Consider the following 19777-nt stretch of genomic DNA (forward strand, 5'->3'; position numbering starts at 1 on the left):
GTGTAAATATAAGGTTTTAGAAAGTAAAAATGCTAAAGTAAAATACAAGAAATTAATTTAGCGACAGTAATGAATATATACTCTTCACAGCTGACATCGATGTTTTTTTGTTTTTTTTAAGAAACGGCCCTTTTTTAAATTACAGAGTAAACCTGCACCAACAGGACGTGGAAGGGCAATTGTTGAATGCAGTATGTTTAGTTGTAGAGGAGTATTTTCACAGTTTGTTGTCACAATTCGTAACTTAAATGAGTTATATTCGCCTCCTCCCCGTGCTATGGTCATAACTATGGTATTTACGACAACACGTGAATGCATCGTGTTTTATTCCCGTGAAGACTCATCTGATGCACACACAGTAAGCAGACTTTTTTTCTTTAAAAAAAACGACGTTATCATGATGTGAAGCTTAATGCACGACTATTTAAATACTTTAAATATTAGTAATACAATACAGGAACCTTGACTTACTTACTTAGTTCTAGTTATGCTACTTGACTTACCGTGAGACTTCGAGCCTAAAAGATTGGGAAAGGGTTTTCAAATTAGCCACGGCTAAAAACATGCATACATGGCATATACTTTTAGAACAGTATTTTACATGTGAAGCAATGTCCCTTGCCTGTGTCCCTGCTAAATAAACGAATAAAATCATTCAAAAGCTCAAATTTCCGAGCTTCCGGGGAGTACGTGAATGCAGGTTTAAATAGCGAAGGAAGTGCTCACCCAGAGGAGGCTGGGACCTGAGTTTAAACCACATCCCTCCACCTCAACTCCATGTTTTTGTTATTCGTGCACTGGTTCATCCCGAGGCATCTTCTCTGTCTCCTCCTTTCAATAGAAGTTGTCAACAGATATTATTTCCCCCCCCCCTCTCTCTTGTTTGTGCCCGGATAGAAACCCAAATCGTGTCTCTCTGTTTCATTTCATCACAAGGTAAGATCTAATTGTTCGGACATACTTGGTGTTGATGAATAATGCAACATGAGTACTTTACGTCGTTCGGTAAACTACAGTTGTCTAAGCTATGCGACAATACCTAGAAACCGGGAGGATTTGTTCTTTTTATATGTTTTCATTTAACTCTGCACCAACAGCAGAAGCATTATGGCAGATCAAGTCCAGGTGATATGTCGTTACTTTTATGGTCTTTTTTTTTGTCAGTCTTAGTTAAAGTAGCAAACATCTCCGTATGTCAACAAGCGGCGAACATTGCGCGAGACTTGTTGCTCTGAAGTAGTCACCTGCAGCCACTCCTGTCTTTACCTTTCACTTCACACCTGTTTGCTTTATCCACCGAAACTCAAGATTCTCGTGTATTCGGTGGCAGCTAATCTGACACTTCTGTCAGTAGGTAATAAAAATGAATCTAGGTCATTAACTATCACCTACTGGTTAGACAGCAGCACCTTTGCGTTCCTCACATTCCCCTTCCACTTAATATCACACAAAACACAAATGCATTGTAGTCAAACAAACTTTATTTTTATTAACTTGCGAACAAAACAGCGTCAGGTATTTTTTAATTTAGGACAAGGTCATGATGGTTTTTTTCCACGTTAAAGGCGGACTGATATGAGAATTGAGGGTCACGGTTAAAGATTTCACTAAAAGTAGTCCTCGCGGATTGTGTAAACCTAAAATTAGACGTTTAAGTTTGAGTTCAGCATTTGAAACATGGCATTCAAACATTTTTTTTAGAGCCTAAATATCAAGAGTGATAAGATAGTAAAAGTTAAAAACGATATGAAAGTAGTTGGAAGTGATTAAGCTTTAAATTGAATTAATACCAGATGGTACGGAATTAGATGATATTTCAAATGTTGTATGATAAATCAACTTTGTATGACCACTAGTTATAGAGCTAATGGAGGTGACTATCAGAGAACCAAGTTTCACTTATTTATTTTTCATGCAATATGGTAGTAAAATCCTCAAAACTGTTTCAGTCCTGTTCATCTCAGTAAACCCTGATTCAGTATCTCCTTATGCCAACATGCTGCAGGAGGATTTCTCTCTGGGGGGGGGCTGGTCTCTTTACATCATTTCAGTAGTAATAGGTGTTGGAGGATAACGCATCAGGTTGTAGATGCTTAGACAAATAACTTTCCGCTCTGTGGCCGTGGATTTGTTGACCTGTGGTTTTACACTTCCTTCAGGATTGAGGACTCGTTAAGGGTAGGATTCACTAGCTGACAATGACAAAAGAAACACGTTGGCATGCATTTACAACACACTCCACTAAAGATAAAAATGTGGACAGGATTTAGAAGTTAATGGGTAAACTGTGTCAAGGCCGTGTGATATGAAGGTCACATGGAAAAACGCATTCACGATCCGTCGCTGTAAGGAGGAAGAAGATTTCAGCCATGCGGTGTTCCTGTTTTTGCCAAATTATACCTGTGTGATCATTTGAAACAAATACAGCCTTTAGGGTTTGTTAGGAACAAGAGTATCACAGATCCCTTGTTTCGTTTGCGTCAGCCTCCTCAGGCTAGTGGGTACAGTTTCACGCCTGGTAAACCGTCATCGTTGTTACGTGATGACAGAACTTCGGCAACTCTCACTTGTTTTAGTCGTGTTGTTGTAGCCGTGTTAAAATGATTAGTGCCCATGTCTCCCTAAGTGACATTTCTTTCCACAAACACAGCAGTTAGCTCCCCCCCCCCCCCCCCCCCCCCCCACCGTCTATCTGCCTCATACTTGCCAGACTCGCCGGTCTTGTTTTGTCTCCTGCAGAGAATGACCTGTATTTCATGCTTCTCTCTTCTATGTCAGTGTGGGTGTATCATTTAAGGAGTGGCTGTCACTCACAAACATCCCTCTCTACCAATAACATACGGAGAGGCTCAGAAACAAGTCTTTAAAGAAAGTGAGAGAAGTTCTTGAGAAAGTTGTTCAAGCAGGAGGTGCTGTAAGGTATGTTTATAGAAAAGTGTTGCATGTGATCAGTAAAGGCCTGAACATAGAGTTACTGCTATCGATATACCCTCAAAAACTGGAGCAGTATTTGGAAAAATACATGAAACATAAAAGGGTTTAGTGGCATTAAGAGCAGAGAAATGTTGATTAAATAATAAAATGTATTTATATAGTCGTTTTTAAAACACAATGTACAAAGTGCTTTACACAGGGGGGGAAACGATGAGATACAGATTAACATATGGTATACACAAGTCACATGTAGGGGGGCATCATAGCAGACAAAAGTAGAGCACGACTAGAAACAACAGCAATAGGCAAACAGGAAGAGTTATAAAAAGAGTATCCTGAAGAAGTACATTTTTAACAGCCGTCTAAAAGAAGCCACAGTTTCAGACAATCTGATGGACAAGGCTGTTCCAGAGTTTGGGAGTCACCTCTCGTCTTACATCGAAGCTGCTGATCAGATGAACAAAGAGGCCGACCTCTACAGTAAGGATGTAACAGCTCAGAAATATATGCAGGTGCCAGGCCACGCAGGGCTTTCATAAGTGATTAACAAGATTTTGAAGTCCATTCTGTGTGTAACAGGTCGCCAGTGTAGTGAAGCGAGAAGTGGAGTCATGTGTAACAGGACTAAAACCAACATCTTTTTAGATATTGCCAAAAATCGAATAATTCAGTTTGTAAAATCAACAGAGACTTGCAACACTGTCTGAAAGTCGAGATGGCTGAAGTGCACCGGTTGTCGTCTTGCATATTTATGATGGTGACCTCGTTAATGGCAGTGTTAATCTTTCACCTTGTGGTCCAGACTGAAATATCTCAACATCAACTGTGCAACATGTGCTGCCGTGTTGTTTTGCTCAGTCGTCCACGTTCCATGGTTAAGTTATTTACAGAGTTCTTCATGTTTCCTGGGAGGATGAATCCTTCTGACCTTTTGACCCCCACGCATTTTTATCTAGATGCGCCATGAGGTTCAGATTTGTGGTGTGTATTGAAGCATCTTATCATCTGTTCTGTTGATTACCAAAAAAACGAGTACAGACATTTATTTATAATGAATGGTTGTAACTTTGGTTATCCCTTAACTCTTCATCTTTTCATGTCAAACTGACACCATTTCCACCAGCCTCAGTTTTACTTTCTGTTTAGTGCTAGTTAGCTAATGTTCAAACACAATGGTACACATTGCATCTCATTGGCACCCTCTACTTAGCATTGTCATTGTGAGCATGTTAGCATACTGACATAAGGAATGAGCTCAGAGTAATACTGACGAGTAGTCGTGTTGTCAGCATGGCTAGACCCTCTCGCTGCTTGATCAGTGACAGAAGTTTTTTCGAAGCAGGCAGAATTTTTAAATTTAAACTTTGACATTTGAACCGTGCCTTCTCAAAACAATGGGATATTTTATAAGGGATTCCCACTTTTGGCAGCCCTGAGAGACCTTTGTTCGCCTTCAGTTAAAGCTTAGTTAAATGTCGGCTAGTTTGCTCCTGAGGGGCGGCTGTAGCTCAGTGGTAGAGTTGGTCTACCAGAAGGTCGGGGTTTGATTCCCAGCTCCTGGAGCCACATGTCAGATGTGTCCTGGGTCTAGACTCAATTTTGTCCCGCTTCTTGATTGGCAGCATATGAAAGTGTATGAATGGGATTAGTTACTTCTGATACATGGCGATCTATCAGTTTGTGAATGGGTCGGTGTGACCTGCGATGCTAAAGCTCTTTGAGTCGTCAGAAGACTATGAAAAACACAATACTTGCTCAAGTCAATTTACCATTTCTGATCTTGATCTCTGATCTTTGTTTCAAACACTTGAGCCAGACACCAGCTGGAGAGCTCCTGTGTGAGTTTGTGTCACAGATACTGAAGTCAAACAGTAATGTGTATGTTTGAGGTGTGTCTTACTTTGCCTCTTAAACTCTCTCTGTTAAATAAACAAGCGTCGAGATAAATAGATTCCTGTTCGTTGACGGGGAAAAAAAGTCGACACTTCTCAGCAGTTTTGACTGTTATCCATGTTTATTTCTCCTAATTATATTTTATTGAAGCCATTGTTCCAGTCGATTTTATCAGTCAAAAGCCTTGTTACTGGGGGGCGCTGATGGCGCAGTGGTTAGAGCGTCGCCCCATGTGTGGAGGCTATGGTCCTCCAGGCGGACGGCCCAGGTTCAAATGTGACCTGTGGCTCCTTTCCCGCACATCATTCCCCACTGTCTAAACCCTGATGTCCGACTATATCCACTGTCATACCTCGACAATAAAGGCACAAAAAGCCCAAAAGTAAATCTTAAAAAAATGAAAAAAAGCTTTGTTACTCGTGCCTTTTGTACACGATAACGGTTGATCTGTCTCATTGGTCCTTGAGGAACTGTTATTACCTAGCCAGCAGGGTAAACAACACATAAACTGGGACCCTGTGTCTACTTTCTGTCGGGGTCTGCAACAAATTCAATCTAACACTTACCCCTTGAACTTTTTTGCTATTTTCATTTCACTTTTATTCTCTTGTTTGACCAGATTATTTCCCCCCCCCCCCTTTTATATATATTTTTTTCAGTATCACAAGGAGAACGATGGAAGGCATAACGCAGCAAACATAAACAGAAGTATATGAGGTGAGTCATTGTTGGCCTGCGACAAAGCGCTTTAAGAAGTCAGTTTGGAACAACATGAGTGATTATATTTAAAGGACAAATCCGTCAAAGGATTGTCATGAAGTCTGTCAACTTTTCACGGCGAGATGTGTGTCTCACCGGGATGTGAATCAAGATGAAACACGATAAGCACGCGGTTACACAACATGTATCTTAAGCACTGTCTCTTATAAGTAGAATGGAAAATGTAAATCTATGTCAGTGCACACATTAACTTCTACACCTTAACTTCTTTAATCTATCTTCATAAATCATGTTGTGTCTGATGTTAAAAGCAGTCTCATTTAGCTGTGTCTTTGCCTTAGTGCTGGTCTGACTTGAGTTTTCACACTTTGTCAAACCTGTTCCCTCTCCTCAGGGTTACATTTCCATGGCAACAAGCTGTTTAGAAGTGTTTTTTTTCCCTCTTGTAGGTAAACCTGTCTGTTTGAAGGCTCGTCGTGAGTCAGCAAAGTGCCTTCAGAAACAGATAATAATAGAGGTGTGTTTATTTTCTCTTCCTGTTGAAAAGTAAGCACTTGATCCTGATGATCCTATAATTCACTTTCATTGTAGCGCTGCATAAGAATCTATGTGTTGTCTTTTTAGTACTGAGGTAAGGTTACCTGTCTTCATGCTGTACGAAACGCTGATGTCAAAGTCTAAGCTTTAAGAAAATGGAAACAGGACACGAGAGTTTTTACTTTATACACTAGAGCAGTGATTCTCAACTGGTCACCACCACCTTCTCCTTGAAACATCGCAACAAATATCGTATATTTTTCAACCAATCATCAATTTATTCAATGAAAGTTGATGCAGTTGGGACATCAGATGGTACAAAACATGTGACAGAACAAAGAAATGGAAAAAAAACAAGCATGTTTTAAAAGTGCTTTTGTAGACTTTTTGACACAATCTTTTTTCCAGGCACACATTCTCAACCCACATAAAACAACTTTGCGACCCATTCTTGGGTCCCAACCCTTCAGTTGAGAACCACAGCACTTGAGTATCCTTGTTTGAATTAATGCGCAACGGTGGAGCACAGCTTATTTTACTGAGCATCAGTTTGGAAATATTGTGTGATTTAAACAAATAAATGTATCCACATTCTTTAATTCTAAATAATTTACATATATATATATATATTAACACGTCAACGTTTCTCAGCTTTAGTTTGTCATTATTTGGTTTCAGCCAATTACATTTTCTCTAGATTCCTTTTTTATGTTACTTTAAGTTGCTTAAAAAGAGTACTTCTTTCTCTGTGACTCACACAGTCTATTTTCCAATCTCTGCCCCCTCTCTCTTTCTCTCCCTCTGCTTCTCTCTCTCTTCTCTCTGCTTCTCTCTCTCTTCTCTCTGCTTCTCTCTCTCTTCTCTCTCTCTTCTCTCTCTCTTCTCTCTGCTTCTCTCTCTCTTCTCTCTCTCTCTCTCTTCTCTCTCTCTTCTCTCTCTCTCTCTCCTCTCTGCCTCTCTTTCTGCCTCTCTCTCTCCCTCTCTCCCTCTCTCTCTCCCTGCCTCTCTCTCTCTTCTCTCTTTCTCTCCCTCTTTCTCTCTCTCTTCTCTCTGCCCCCTCTCTCTTCTCTCTCTCTCCCTCTCTTTCTCTCTCTCTCTGCCTCTCTCTCTTCTCTCTTTCTCTCCCTCTTTCTTTCTCTCTCTCTCTGCCTCTCTCTCTCTTCTCTCTGCCCCCCTCTCTCTTCTCTCTCTCTGCCTCTCTCTTTCCCCTCTCTGCCTCTCTCTCTCTCTTTCTCTCTCTCTCTCTCACTCAGCTGTGAGGAGGGGAGAGTGTTCCTCCCCCGGCCTCATATGGCCTCCCTGCATGATTTCTCAGTCCAGGCATGACTGTCATCCCTAAAAACCTCAGTGCTCAGCCTGGTTCTTCCTCTTTTGACGACACAAGTCCCAGGTTGGTGACCGTGTATTTTAAGAACACAACACAGCCGTCAGTGTCCTAGTTTTCCCTCATAAACAAGTAAAACAGTTTTCTAGTCAAGAGGGAAATATTTTCTGGGTTTGTTGTTTGCCTGATAGAGTTTTTTTTTTTTAACTTATTGTGACTCATGTCTGGGCCCTTTGTTGTAGTCAGCTGCATTTCGTCTTTGACATCACTGCAGTGTGCATCAGATAGATAAATTCAGATCTGACGCTCCAAACACTGAATTAACCAATAGCACTGAATGCTTTATTTGTGTGAGTGCATGTTTGAGCGCTGACATCACTTTTACCTGCTGAGCTTTATCTCATCACATACCACGCAGATCCGGTGCAGCGCAGATGGATGAGGTCGATGTCCTGCGTTTGAGGCTCTCCACTGACGACTTGGTGTCACTGGCTCCCACTGAGCCCATCAACCTAGAAGGTCAGCTGGTCACTTTTAACAGGATTGGAATCTACGGAAAGCCCGCTGTGCCATTTTGTCATGGTAGAACTATGTAGCTTCCTGGGAAAAAAGGAAATGTGGATGCAGTTTTAATATGGATGGAGTAAAGTTTGATGTTCTCCTCAAAATAGTGTCCCACACTGCTGAGCACTTTATCTATCAGAATAAGTTAATATGGTTCATGCAAATAATTGACAGTGTGACAGATTTCTTCACATGGATCAGTAAGGGTGGGTCAAAATAGCCATATAGCAGTATAGTGTATATCATCATCCTGACTCGTGTGATACTGTTAATGAATCACTGGTGCAAAATATAGGAGAAAAAAAATATGGAATTGACAAATTCTTTAATCTTTAATTTCTTTTTGACATTTAAAAAAAAAAAAATATTGCTAAATAAATTGTAGATGAATATGATTCTGTGTAAGATTTTCTATGAAATTGTATGAAATGATAAAAGCCCATCACCTTTTAAAGTGAGATAAACAGCGATGGCCAGTGAGGGATCCCTCGGACTCATTTGACCATAAATCACAATCCTCGTTTCTGTCCCTTTCTACACGTCGTCCAGACTCCCATTATGATTTGCTGCGATCTGACCTTGAGTCTGATGCCCAGAACCTGGAGGCCGAGTCCTGGAGCCTGGCCGTGGACCAGAACATCCAGAAGACCCTGAGCAAAGAGGCCATTAAAAGACAGGATGTCATCCACGGTAAACTGAACCAACTGATTCTGAGGATGGATTATCTGTTCAAAGAAATCCGTACATTTAATCAATCCAAAGTGTTTCTAGTATCATATACAATGTCTTACAGTGATGTATAAACAGACAGAGGTCACGCCAATCACATGTTGAAGAAGATGAATTTATAACCGCTCGTGTTTAAGCGGACCTTTTTACTGGTTAACTCAAACAAGCTGTCTGCATTGAAGGTCCTTTTTAGAGCAAATCTATTTGTTTAAGCTGGTAGTTCTTAAGTTATACAAATGTTATTGTCATTTTACCCCCCCCACACGTTTTCCAACCCTGGTCTCTTTAAATGGTTTGTATGGATTATTGAAAGTCTTTGGATCACTTTCCTAGAGCTGATCCAGACAGAGATGCACCATGTTCGCACCTTAAAGATCCTCCTCCATGTCTACATGCACGAGTTGAGGCAGTCTCTGCTGATTGAAGAGTCCAGGCTGGAGAGGCTCTTCTTCGGGGTGGAAGCTCTGCTCGCCCTCCACCAGCGTTTTCTAAACCACCTCAAAGTCCGCCAAAGCCAGAGTCAGGAGGAAGACAACCCAAACATCTATCAGATCACACAACTGGGGGATATTCTCATCGCTCAGGTGAGGAATGTTAATAATGTGAATCCATGCACCTCTCTCCAGCCCTGTCGCTCTCTCTGAATGTGCTGACTGAGTGTGCAGGTGTCTATAGGAATGGCTGGTATGTCTCAAACACGCTGTAAGGGACCGCCGATAGGTGTGTTTGCCCCATAAGCCCGGGATTGGCTGTCTCACCTTCATGCAGAGGCATTTTGACAAGAAAAAAACCCATTATGAGTTTAAAGCACAGATGAACAAGAGCTCTTGTTTCTGGAATGAACTGTAAAAATATTAAGTTTAACAACTTGTAAAGTTTAACAAGTAGACTGAGGATTATATTTCACATCTCTGGCATCAGTTACTGTGAAATGACTTGGGGGGGGGGGGGCTGTTATAGTTCAACCGCAGCTAGTTTGCAGTTTTGACTGGTTTTGGTCATTTCATTTGTAAATTCTAATTCACTTCGACTCACCAGAATAGACTCTCCCTGAAAGCTGCATTACAGTTTCCTCCTCGTTTTGACTTTTTTTTGCTGCATTACCTGAACAACATTTCGGTTCGTTGTTACACACGCCATACAATGCAGGGTGGGATGCATTTTGTGTGGACCACGAGGCCTGATTTAATTCTTAGCTCGCTCTTTTTTTTCACGTCGTCAAATTACGCGACGTGATATTATATAAAGATAATTCGCAAAATAGTAACGTTGAAATCATATCCTGATGTGCATTAATGTTGTGTGTTACTTCCTTTTGACTCAGTTTTCAGGCGCAATGGGAGAAGGGATGTTTGAGAGTTACAGTGTTTTCTGCAGTCATCACAGTGAAGCCATCAGCTTCTACAAAGATCAGCTGCAGAACAACAAGAAACTGCAGCTCCTCATAAGGGTAAGTCGTCTTCACTGATTGGTCCGTTTAGGTACAGTGATGGGATCATGTTCAGGACACAGTGATGGCTGTGGTTGTGTTTAGTCACAGAGAAAATGTACAAGAGTATTTTTTTTAAAGTGAATTATGTGCAAGTCTGCAGCATCAGTAGCAGGATGTAGTAATAATAATAATAATAACTTTATTTAAATAGCACCTTTTTAAAAACACAGGTTTACAAAGTGCTTTGCACAAACAGCAAAAACAAGAACAAAGCAAACCAAACACAGAAGAACATAAACAACGGCGAGAACATAACAAATGCAAAATACTAAAAATAATTGAATACAATTCAACAGAAAAGAACCCAAAGTGCACGATACCCAATAGACATATATAACCAAGAACCATCGTAAGAACCATCATAAGAACCCAGGAAACACAAGAACCCAACAACACGAGCTGAGACCAAGAGGACCAAAGATTTAAAAAAATGTAAGAAACTAAAAGAGATAAAAGCAAATAAAAAGATAACAGCAATAAGAAGGTAAGAGCAGTAAAATAAATAGAAACAAGTGATTAAATTATCAAAAAAAAAACATAATATTAATAAAAATAAAAAGTGTGTATATATATATATATATATATAGGCCCGAGCAACATTTCAGTCATAAAAGAGAGGGATTTGTTTTTAAATACAAGTGCACATTCGGCACAGCAAGCACGGTTGTTTTGTTGTAGGGCAGTAGAGCAGTAGCTACTCCTGGTTGAATATTTAATATATAATAGCTAACAGGTGGATTTCTGTAACACAGATCAAACTTAATTAATTCCTGTTACAGAAATATTTCCTACTCAATTGTTTTGGGGTTGCTTTAATGGCTATATGGATTTAAAAAATATACCCTCAATACCACAATATAGTTTTTCCTCCTCACATTTTCTAAATTTAATTATATTCTGGGGGCCGGATGGGAAGCTTTGGGGGGCCACATGTGGCCCCCAGGCTGCCAGTTGACGATCGATCACTGTTCTACACAGATTGACACTGTCTGTCGAGAGGAAACTATTCAGAATGATGCAAGGCCTAAAAAATGTCAACCTTTTCCTATATTCAGAAAATTGGTCAGCTGCCTCTTGTGCGAAGGTTGGGAATCCCTGAATGTTTTCTGCTGGTGACTCAGCGCATCACAAAATATCCTATCCTGGTGGACAGAATCATTCAAAACACTGAAGGTAGAACCTCAACACTCACTTAACTATCGTAACTCTCAGATCCAAAAAAGTCCAACTGGCTTCCTGCATCAGTAACACAAATGCGTTTTGTATTTCTGTGAAATATTCTCATCTTAATACGCAAAGGCTTTTCAATTGCTACATTTGAATCCTTCCTACAGCTGACACAGAGGAGCACCAGTCACTGGTCCAGGCTTTGGCTCTGATTAAAGAAACCATCTCCCAGGTCAACGATCAGGTCAGTGAATACGAGAATGCGACTCGTCTGAGAGAGATCGGCCTTCGCCTGGAGCCGAAGTCTCAGGGCCGGCTGAAGGATGGCCAGCTGTTCCGCAGAGAGGATCTCTTACAGGGAGAGAGGACGCTGCTGCACGAAGGCGCCGTAACCTGGAAGACGTCTGGCAAACAGAAAGGTTTGTGACCTGTTTATTGACAGTGAATACACGCGCAGTGTGTGCCATCATAACCATTTGGTTGGTTTGGAGAATGTGAAGCATGAATAAATGTTGTTAGTCGTATTACTGATACCAGAAATGTATCAACTTTTAGTCCAGTTTCAGCATCCTTACCTGTTGAGTATGTCATGGACATGATTTTCTTTTCAACAAAAGTGTCTTTATCGTTTCAGATTACTGTCTGCTCTGACTCTTATTAAAACAGATTTTACATTTGATTATCAAAGGCAACTTTACATGAAGCCCCAGAGCAGTGTGTAGAAACCAAGACGGTGCCAGCTGCAGAAGTTTATACATCAACATTGCTTGTTTCCTGTTTTTGTTTTTTTTATTTCTTTGTGAATAGGAGATTATATTAAAATTCAATTTACAGTGGTATTTATAACAGTCTAAAAGGCAAAACAAAAGAAACATACTTGACCCTCTTTGCATACAAACCTTGACTTCGTAAAAAGAAAAGTGTTATAGCAAAATCTTTAACTGGTAGGAATAGATGTATCTTTAAAAGGATGATACATCAAGGGACTGCTGACTCAGCGTTTTAGTGCATGATCAGAGTGACAACATTTGAATTTTTATTTTATTTTTGTATTTATTTCTGGGCTTTTCTTGTCTTAATTAAAGGGACAGGATGGTGGATAGAGTTGGAAATCAGAGAGAGAGAGAGACAGAGTGGAAAATGACATGCAGGAAGTGCCACAGGTTGGATCAAACCGTGGCTCCCCGCTTTGAGGACTGTAGCCTCTGTACATGGGGTACACTTAAATAACCGCAATGCCACTTGCACCCCAGAGTGACTACATTTGTTTCTATTTAGGAAAAGTTTTATTTTTGAAAGGATAAAAATGCAGAGAAGCAATTTAGCAGAGATTTTTTTTTTTTTTTTTTTTACATCATAGCGGTCGTCTTTAAGATGAACAGTCACACAAACGGGAAGGTCCATCTGCTGCGGTAGCTTGAGATGAAACATGGAGCACTTGTTTTGTTTTGTTTTTGATACTGAGAAGCATTTCTGTGTCTCTGCAGACATCCATGCTGTGCTGCTGTCAGACGTGCTCCTCCTCTTACAAGAGAAAGATCAGAAGCTTGTGTTTCCTGCTGTGGTGAGTTCTGGAAAAACATCAGTGAGAGTTTTCTGCAGCCTTCTCTAAGAAAGTTTCACTCACTTACTGAATTTTTAATTTCAAAGTGTTGCTTCTGTCAATCAAGAAAAAAAGTGAACAAATAAGTGGGAAATATGTTAATGATTCTTTACATCATCTTACACGATCTTGTGCTTTTTGTCTCAGTACTAATAACTCCTGCTGTATTATAACGCAGGATAACAAACCTCCAGTGATCTCCCTTCAAAGGCTGATAGTCCGAGAGGTCGCTCATGAGGACAAAGCCATGTTCCTCATCTGTGCTTGCACCTCCAGCATGCCGGAGATGTACGAGATTCACACCAGCTCCAGAGAGGAACGCATCGCATGGACAGCCCAGATCCGGGAAGCAGTGAACCGGTAAGCTGCAGACTCGGAGGATGTGAGAAGTCATTTAACGTGGTCATTAATATATGTTGATTCAGCAATTTCTAGCTGACTTGAGATGCAAAGGATCAGCACATTAAACAGACCCAAGCATGATAACATGTTTGTGTGTGTTGTTCAGTTATCCAGAAGAGGAGCAGTATCGTGAGCTGACTGCAAGACTGCAGCAGTTTCAAGGTAAGAGAGCCCAAATGAACCGCCTCTTACCAAACCTCACAGAATCATATCTCTCTCTAAAAGGGAATCTTTTAGGGTTGTCTTTGTCCTTGTCAGAAGAGATTATTGGAAAAGATAACTGACAGAATTTTATCACATCATTTGTAAATGACATGTTCCTGTGGTGCACACGTTTTCTACCTTTTCTACCTACACTTGATGTTTACCCGTAAAAACTCTTTTTGTGAGAGTTTCTCCAAAAAATCATATTCAAGCCATTTCATGCTGAGCCAAATTTATAGGTAAAAAAACAAAAACTTTAAATGATTAAGCTCTATGTCAAGTATCCTCTATAGAAAGAGGGACTAAATCTGATGTTTGCTATGAAGGAAAGATTTAATTTTTATGAAGAGTCCAAGCCCCGAAATTGCTGAAAAATAACTTTTTAATATTATTTCATTTTTTTTGGTCATGTGAATTTAAGTTTCAAAAAGAAGCTCTTGTTTTCCTTGAAGTCACCTCAGTTGGGTTTGGATTTTGAAGAATAGCGACAAACATCTGTCAACTTTCTGATTCAAAGGGAAAAAACAGAATTTGTTTTTTCAATTGTTTTTTTTCAATTTCTTTTTTTGATTGATTAAAATGTTAAAACTAAATTGACTCTGACTTGGAACTGTACGCCCCACGGCAAGTGATCCATCTAACATCAAGGCCATCTAACCATTTCTATCTCTATCTAGATTTCTGGTTGTCAGTCAAACATGCTGTTTATTTTAAACTGCTGCTGTTTCAGATATTCTTAAGATGAGGGATGACCAGATAAGGCAAAGTCTGACAGAGAAGCAGCAGATCTTTGCCGCTCTGTATGAGACTGTGACAGAACAGGAAACCCCTCACAAAGGTCTGCTGCTGCGAGGAGACACCACAGACCTCCAGCAGGGGGAGACACTGCTCAAAGGAGCCATCGATGAGGGTGAGTTTAGCAGTTTTCCCTTTTATAAAAAAAAGAATTATCAGGCAGTAGTCTGTATTGATTAATTCTTCTCTCATTAACTATCATGCTATTATCATTGACATGTCATAAGTTGTATTTTTTAGTACTGATATTGTCCTCTTAACTAAAGTTAAGAACTTGTTTGTTTTTCTTTTGTTTGCAGTGGAAAACTTGCAGAACCTGCTTTTCTCACGGATTAGAGACCCAAACCTTCTTTTGAATGAGAGAAAGTCACAGGAGGAACTGCTTCTGGGGAGGGCCGATACTGATGGGGTGGCCGATGATGATAATCTGGCTGCTAGTGCCATGACAAGTAAGCTGACATGAAGATAAATCTTATATATATATTTATAAATTAACATATTAATGATGGAGTGTTCAGAGAGAGAAGATGAAACCCAAATAATATAGAACAAAACATAACTAATAGTTATTGAGTTTATTCATGTATTTATGAATGTAAAACATAATGTGTTGAGGCCATTATATTAAACATTTGTATTTGAATAGAGGTAGTGAGGTGTTTCATTCCGACCATCATTTCTCAAACGTCAGGAGTCGGGGAGTTTTCTTTTGGTCAGGTTTGTTGTATAAAACAACATATTGATGTTTGTTTTGAAGACTGATTGCACTGATTCTTCTCACAACAAAGTTCAGACGTAACAAAAAGTCATTTTTGATTGTGTCAGATGGCGACGCTCCTGACGGTCCCGGTGACAGCGAGGTCGATCTGGATCACAACAGTGACACCGCTGGTGATCCTCAGCTGCAGGATTCGTACGCTGACAGTCTGGAACAGTCTGTGAGTGAGACAGATGTAAAATAAAACACATCTTGTTTGTATTCAACAGATAAATGAAAGAGAATGAACATGTTTGTGCTCATTTTTTAAATCTTTTTGCATAGGCTGATGATGAAACAGATCTTCCAAACCGCAGTTTACCTCCCAGTCATTTCCATGAGGCAGAGGTAACACTTCTTCTAATGCACATTTTGTTTGTTAGTTTCCTCTTTTTCCATCAGTTTTCATTCATGCACAATCATTGATATCTAACACTGCGTCTCCTGTTTTCTGCAGGTGTGTGACCGGGTGATACTGCTCGCACAAAGGCTTTACAGTTTACAAGTGAGACATTTCAAAGGTTATACATGAAGCACGTCATTTCTAGGTACAAGTTTTCTTCCATTAGTGTCTTTTAAATGTTGTAAATGTTTTATAAAACTCTCCAATACACAGGCAATAATCGCCCAGCAGGACAGCCAGATCGAGCTTCAGCAGGTGTTCCAGTCAAAGAGCAAGCAGCCTGCCCGTCACTACAGCAGTGTGCTGCTTGAGCAGGAGAAGCAGCGGAACCAGGAGAAGCAGAAGGAGGAACTGAACAACTTGCACAGACTGCGGGTGCAGCACCGAGAGGAGCAGCAGCGCTGGGAGAAGGACTGGGAGCGGCAGAGGATCCAGATAGAGGCCCTGGAGGGTCAGCTTCAACAGAGGGAGGACGAGTGCAGGAAGTGGGAGGAGAAGCTCAATGAGGAGAAAGCAGACCTGGAGAGGCAGAGGGAGGACTATCAGCAGGACCTGGAGAGGCTGAGGGAGTCCACAAAATCAGTCGGCAAGGACCAGGAGCGTCTGAACCAGGAGAGGGAGCGTCTGGAGCAGCTGCAAGAGAAGATAAGGAAGAGCCTCCCAAACCCAGGACATGCCAACTATGAAGATCCTTCACAAGTGAGGAACAAGATCTGATTCAACACGTTTAACATTATCCTGTTTTCATCTGTCCAATAACTGTCTACATTTAAAATATGCATGTGCAAATGTCCTTTTTCACCACAAGGTACAGTCTACTAAAGTTAGAAAGGCCCGTTTATAAAAAATGAAGAAGAGGTTTTAATCTTCTGAACCCACATTAGTGGTCTAGTCTTTATTTAAAGCTGACATTTGGAAAGAAAACAGTGCTATTGGTTTTTAAATTGATTATTAAAATCAATTTAAAATAAAAATAAAATACTTTTGTAAAGCAATAAAGTGTTGGAATAGAACAGCAGTTTGATCACACAAGTTGATGCTAAACATGGTGACAAGTTTGATTTCTTGATCATTTCCTGTGTGTCCTCCAGTCCTGGGCTCTCTCCAGTTACCAGTCGTTCAGAGGAAGCATAGTGAACGGAGGATGGAGTCTGACCTTACCGCCAAAGCTTCACGTCTCGCCCTCTTTCTCGGACCCCAAAGAAATACCGCCGAAGGTTCCACCTCGCAGGGAGAGCATCAGCCCCCTGCCGGCTCGGCCCGAGCGGCCCATCCAGCTGATCAGCACCACCAATCAGGTTAACAAGCCGGCAGCCGTGCAGCAGCAGATCCCCGCCAAGCTTGCCACTCTGTCCAAAGGAAAGGACAAAGGCTCCAAGATGAAAGGCTCCCACCACAGGGCGCACAGTGCAGGTCAGGATGCAGATCTGTTTACAAGATGTCTATAACACAAACAGACACATTTGTCACTCTGACTTTATCCCGAGTTTCTCCTGCCAGCCCCTAAGTATTTTTTCCGTAGTGAGCTGATGTGAGAATGTAGCACATACTATCAGGAGAATTCACCTTGAGGAAGAAGGAAGGGGGGGTGACGTTTATATCCTGCTTATTTTTGTTTCAGTGCATGGGTTAGTCTGAGTTTGAAATCTTGACTATTTCTTTCTCTGTAAAGAGATTAAAACTTCTATTTTAAACAATTACAAGAAAAAAATCAAGAAATCAGCAGATGTTTATTTGAGGGCAGTGACATTGTTGCTGAAAATAGTTAATCAGCAGTGAGTTAGTTGTTAAAATAATTCAATAGGCGTTCATCTTCATAAGCTACAAAGATGTCTTTATTGAGAGTTTTTAAAAGTTCTTCAGAATAAAAGGCTGCTAAATAACTACTTCAAGTGTTTTATCTTTCTACATCCAGCCTCCATAGACGTGAATCAGGTGCTGCCCATCCGAGTGACCGGGAAGGAAGGAGGCAGCATGAGAGCCAGAAGGAACGCCAGTCCTCAAAAAGCTCAAAAGCATTCAGGTACGGACAGTCGCGAGGGTGAAATGGCTTTTCAATCAGTCAGTAATAAAGAGATCAACCTTACATTCAAGGGGAGATATTATGAGAAATCCACTTTTACTTTTGTGTTTTTGAACATATATTTGGGTAACCGTCTACCAACCCACAGAATGTGAAACAAATCCATCCAGTCCTTTGTTTGTAGTCTGCATAAGTCTTACAACACAGAGAAAAATGCTCCGTTTCAAATTTGCTCAACTTGTGAACTTGATATCTCCACCCATTGACTCCATCCCCAGCCTAGAGCAAAGGTTTTGCGCAGGTCCACCATTTTTATTCTCACTACAGAGGAGTGATGTGTACTGGGAAAACTCAGGGGGGGGGTCATTGCATTTAAAGAGACACACACACCAAAACGTAGTGTTCTGAGAGAGCTGGTTTATACAGGGTCACAAACCTCCTCTGGTGCCTGATTCATGTTATATTTTGACCAAAGCACAGCACAGATGTTTCATTTAGACCACAGGGGGACTGTTTGAAAAGGGGTGTAATATGTCCTCTTTAATAAAGATGTGGTTCCAAATGTTCAAGGTTCAAGTTTTGATTTAAATTCATGGTCAATCCTTATGTCTAACTTTTTGAATGATACTTTAGATTATACAAAAAGAGAAATAACATACGTAAACATTTTAAAAGGACCCATTTCATGATGGAACACATCATCAAGAGGAGTCTCACCACCTCTGGAGAGGTGAACATCGCAGTCAGCTTCAATTCCCATTGTGTGAATGACTTAGCAACATTTTAACCATTCAACTAAAAACCTAAAACAAAAGGTCCAAAAAACGATATTTGGTAATCTTTAGTTTTGCCATTTTAAACTTTAATCTTGGCATTAACGAAATCTGTTTGAAATAGCTGTTTTACTGTTTTATGTTTGTTTCAGGAAAAAGGGGATTCAGATTATTTGATTTTTTTCATATTCGTGTTAAACTATTTCTTCTTTCTCCCTTCAGGTGCCTTTAACCTACCAGGTTCCGTCCACAATGTGAAGATGTCTCAGTCCTTCAGCACACACAGGAGGAGCAACAGCGATGCTCCTCCTCCAACACCGCCTCCTTTCCCCAAAGACATTCTGGAAGCAGGCAAAGAGAAGGTAATATTCCTTTAACCCTGAACTTCTGACTGGAGTTCAGATGAGGACTGCTCCGTCATAAAGACTTTGACGTGGAAGACTGACGTGAACTCATGAGTCCAGTAAGAAGAGAACTGTCACTTTAATGGGAATTGAACCCTGGACTTTAACAATGACCTGAACTAAAACAAAAAAACAATGACATTTAATGCAGAGGTTGCACAAAAAATGTCAAAAACCTCGACCTTTTTCTACACCGGGATGATAATATTTCACATGAAGATGTTACAAAAACAAAACACTTTGCCAAAGACTTTTATGAGACGTTATTTTTTAGCTATTTTTTTATTAGAAATGAATGTAAGTTTTCTTTCAACCGTAGAGCACTCATGTTTTACATCTGAAGCTGTCTTTTTAATTTATGAATGATGAATACAGGGTGAGTTGTATATTTCTTAACGTTTGCATCGGTTTCAATGTGAGGTGCTAAGCACAGGAGTTTGATTTGGGAATGGATCAAAGGTGTAATATACAGTGTGTGTGTGTATATATATATATATATATACCACGGTCCTGCTCCTCAGCTGCAACAAAATGATACATTAATGGACTATATTGAAGAAACTACATGCAGGCTTCGAACCTGTTGTTTGTAAATAGTATCAGCTGACGTTCCCTGTTCATTAATGTTCACGTTATTTCACAGATTTTCTCTTGAAAAGACAAATCAAACGCTGTTCCTTTTGCTTAAAGAAAAGCATCCTTCACAATCCAAACTCATGGAATTAAAGATCACTGACCTGACAAAACTGAGTGTGGCATTTTGTATTCTTCAGTTAAACACATCGTGATGGATCATTAGGATTGCATTATATCAATTATCGCAGAACCGATGTATTTTGATATCCTTATGTGGGCCACATATCACACAATGAATCATTGGTTATCCTGTGATTTCCATCGCTAATGACTCCCCTTATCAAGTTAGAAGATTAGCACTAAAAAAGCTGCTAAAAAGACAACCTCCTCTTTGGGGTTAGACTGCCGACCGATAAACTCCTAAAAACAGTTTTAAATTTTTTGCACAACAAGCAGTGAGTGACCTGTGAGACTTAC

General features: G+C 40.3%; 1 protein-coding gene across 2 annotated transcripts; it reads left to right on the plus strand.

Annotated features, from left to right (window-relative positions):
* Positions 1–749: 749 nt before the first annotated feature.
* Positions 750–19474, plus strand: arhgef18a (rho/rac guanine nucleotide exchange factor (GEF) 18a). Of its 2 annotated transcripts, XM_061045063.1 has the most exons (22): positions 750–936; positions 5487–5544; positions 5997–6064; positions 7338–7474; positions 7827–7927; positions 8522–8662; positions 9035–9285; positions 10026–10151; positions 11249–11366; positions 11528–11779; positions 12848–12924; positions 13142–13323; positions 13472–13527; positions 14300–14479; positions 14664–14813; positions 15190–15302; positions 15407–15469; positions 15579–15626; positions 15738–16223; positions 16616–16937; positions 17440–17547; positions 18543–19474. In XM_061045063.1, exons 4-22 carry the CDS (start codon positions 7407–7409, stop codon positions 18695–18697), a joined length of 2997 nt encoding a protein of 998 aa, XP_060901046.1. In that variant the 5' UTR covers positions 750–936; positions 5487–5544; positions 5997–6064; positions 7338–7406; the 3' UTR covers positions 18698–19474. The 2 variants fall into 2 exon arrangements, with proteins under 2 accessions (XP_060901046.1, XP_060901047.1); XM_061045064.1 differs by lacking the exon at positions 7338–7474.
* The last annotated feature ends 303 nt before the right edge of the window (positions 19475–19777 follow it).

The sequence above is a fragment of the Labrus mixtus genome, chromosome 8 (assembly GCF_963584025.1).
Source record: "Labrus mixtus chromosome 8, fLabMix1.1, whole genome shotgun sequence".
Lineage (NCBI taxonomy): Eukaryota > Metazoa > Chordata > Actinopteri > Labriformes > Labridae > Labrus > Labrus mixtus.